General features: G+C 33.5%; 1 protein-coding gene across 1 annotated transcript; it reads left to right on the plus strand.

Moving 5' to 3' along the window:
• The first annotated feature begins 856 nt into the window (after window positions 1–856).
• LOC119280423 (alpha-terpineol synthase, chloroplastic-like) lies at window positions 857–2,923 on the plus strand. Its single transcript, XM_037561274.1, has 4 exons — window positions 857–1,083; window positions 1,910–2,045; window positions 2,232–2,483; window positions 2,580–2,923. The coding sequence occupies exons 1-4, from the start codon at window positions 857–859 to the stop codon at window positions 2,865–2,867; spliced, it is 903 nt and encodes a 300-aa protein (XP_037417171.1). The 3' UTR covers window positions 2,868–2,923.
• The last annotated feature ends 318 nt before the right edge of the window (window positions 2,924–3,241 follow it).

The following is a 3,241-nucleotide window of genomic DNA, read 5'->3' on the forward strand; positions in this document are numbered from 1 at the left end:
CTTTTTCTTTTTTTTTTGGTTTTGTTTTCTGTTTTCTTTTCTTTATCTATTTTCTTTTAATTTCTGTTTTATAAAATATAAATACAACTCCTAATTTAATGTTATAATTTATTCTACTGCCCCAAAAGTTTGACACCTAATTAAAATAGTTTGCATTATTATTATTTTTAAAAGGCATTTAATTAATTGTCATAGTTGCTATTTTAATTAGTTTAGAGCCTTTAAACATTTTATAAAAATGTGGTTTCACCTCCATAATTACCTATGTATTATTTGGTTCACTCCGAACATTTTAGTTTTAATATTTGAAAACTTTTATTGTTTGCCTAATTTTGAATTTGAATTTGAATTGGTTTCGAACTAACTCGAGATTAGCAACTATAAACGAGGTGACGTGGCACCATTAGCAGAGGATCACTGTAGCTTAATTACCCGGGTGTCACATATATCCTTCACCAAAAAGAGTTTAGAATCAAAATTGCCATATCTGGAAGGATTATTGGCACATGAAATTCAATGTGCACTTGAGATACCCCTCCCACGAAGGGTTGCAATTTATGATGCTAAGATCTATATCTCTACATATGAGAAAGAAGCTACAATGAATAAATTTGTATTGGAACTTGCAAAGATGAATTTCAATATGATGCAACACCAGTATCAACAAGAGTTGAAAATCACTACAAGGTGAAATTACTATCATTATTTCAACGATTTTGCCATATCTTAACCATAGAAATCATGAATTTATGTCACAACTTATTGAGAAGTAGATTTTTGGCCTAAGTTTGATCTACATTACTTTGATGAATTTTTAAGTTTTATGCTTTATATATCTTCTTAAAAATTTTAAAAAATGTGCAGGTGGTGGAATAATCTGCACATTCATTCAAGGCTCCCGTTTGCTCGAGATAGACTCGTGGAGTGTTATTTGTGGATGTTAGGAGTATACTACCCACCCAACTATTCACGGGGACAAATAATACTTACGCTTGTGATTTATACTACATCCATTTTTGATGATATTTATGATTCATTTGGAACCAAAGAAGAGTGTGAGTTGTTTACCCAGTGGGTAGAAAGGTCGGGAACTTCTTGGCAAACATTTTCTATACTCATATTTTGTGAGAATTATTTTTATTCTCATTTTATAAAATTCAAATCTTTAACTAGGATCAACTGTAGAGTGAAAAAGATACTACCAAGTGAGTGGAATTTTTGCTCTCAAGCTCCATGGAACCCAAAAATTTCAGCAATTCAAATCAACATTTTAAGTTTCAAAAGAATCTGAAAATATACACAAGTACATATGTATACTAGATGTGTGTAAAATTTCATCATTAAATATGTTTTGATGTGAGACATGTACTTATATAGTGAATACTACATGTGCTAGAAATACGTGATTTTGTCATTTTTGTGTAGCTCGCATAAAATTATTTTGCCACCAAACTTTGCACACAAGTAGTATACATCCATACGTATGTGTGTATTTTCTTCATAATTTTTAAACCCTAAATTTTTTTATTTTTAAATTTTTCAAATGAAGGGTTCCATGGAGCTCGAGCTCCATTAGCAATTTCGGCTACCAAGTTAGCTAAAAAAGGTAATATCACTTTATGCAACCAAAAAACACATATGCCTTGGCAATGTTTTGGCTACTCGTGGTGGCAGTTCGTACAAAGTCCAAAACCATTAGCTTGTTATATAAAGATATTTTAAAACTCTCATGCAACTTTCACATAATATTTTATTTTATTTTAATTTCCATGGTTCATGTGTTTTTTGACGTATCAACTTCAAATGCATGTGTGAATTTTCACCATTAAATTCTGAAGTAAAATTGTTGAATCTGCAACACTCATTTCGTTCTGCTTTAACTTTAATATTATAGATCATTCATGTCCAGTTGGGATCCGAAAGCGGGTCATGTTCTCCCGGAGTGCATGGGATATGCATTTGGAAAAATCATGGAAAGCTATGAGATAATCGATAACGAGCTAGCACCGGAGGAGAAATATCGGATGACCTACCTTAAAAACTTCGTAAGTGGCCTTTACATTGTGTATGTCTTGTGCTTATTTCCTCAAAAACACTATTTTAAAATAACACAATTACATTGAATAACTTGTATCTAGGTGATAAATCACAATAGCATTTATGTTCTTAGTGTTGTAAAACATATTCTTTCAAAAAAATTAAATATATGGGTGTCATGTTCCAATCTGCAGATAGTAGATCTGGTTAGAAATTACAACAAAGAGGTTAAAATGCGTGAAGAAAATGTTATCCCAGTATCTGTCGAAGAGCATCTGCAGGTCTCAGCAAAGACTAGTGCATGTCATCTACTGGCTTGCACTTCACTTGTTGGAATGGATGATATAGCAACAAAGGCTTCTTTTGAATGGGTTTCAACTATACCTAAAATTTTGCAAAAGCTTTGCATAATTGTCAGACTATTAGATGACATCATGACCTATGAGGTAATAAACAACAATTAATTTCATCCAAAGAGCGGACATAGATGCATGTATATATATTGTTTAATCTATTATTTAAGATTTAACGTGTGTTTGCAGCGAGAACAGATGACACCTCATGTTGCTTCGACATTGGACAGCTACATGAAACAACACGATGTCACTATGAAAATAGCATGTCAGAAGATACAAGAGCTAAAGGAGGAATCATGGAAAGATTTCAATGCCGAGTGGCTAGAGTATGATGGTGGCCAGCCGAGGAAGTTGATTGAGGTGATATTCAACCTCACGAGAACAATGGAGTTCATGTATAACAAAGATGACAACTTTACCAACTGTCGCAACCTTGAGGATACCATTCGATCATTATTTGTGGAGACCTTTTGAGATTATTTTGTAGTATAAAGGGACCAACAAATGTTCTTTTGTGATCATATCTTCCAATAATTAATCGGATACAGCCGGATAATATTTGACAAAGAATTGTGTCTCGTATTTGTACATATATCAATGGCGAGACTATTCTTTAACAAGGTTGTCCAGCATGCAATTCTACGATAAGACAGGCAAACAAAAAGGCGCATCAAGGCATTGCATTGTAATACGAAGTAGAGTTCATGGATGCAAACATAGAAGGGCTCGATGACGTTGTACCCAGATTCAGATAGTTAGCGATATCCTACTCCACGTTGGTGGAGGCTTCACATCACAAAGACCATAAGACCATAAAGGGCCGACCAAGTGCAAGCCAACCTATTCGA

The sequence above is a fragment of the Triticum dicoccoides genome, chromosome 3B (genome assembly GCF_002162155.2).
Source record: "Triticum dicoccoides isolate Atlit2015 ecotype Zavitan chromosome 3B, WEW_v2.0, whole genome shotgun sequence".
In the NCBI taxonomy this organism is placed as follows: domain Eukaryota; kingdom Viridiplantae; phylum Streptophyta; class Magnoliopsida; order Poales; family Poaceae; genus Triticum; species Triticum dicoccoides.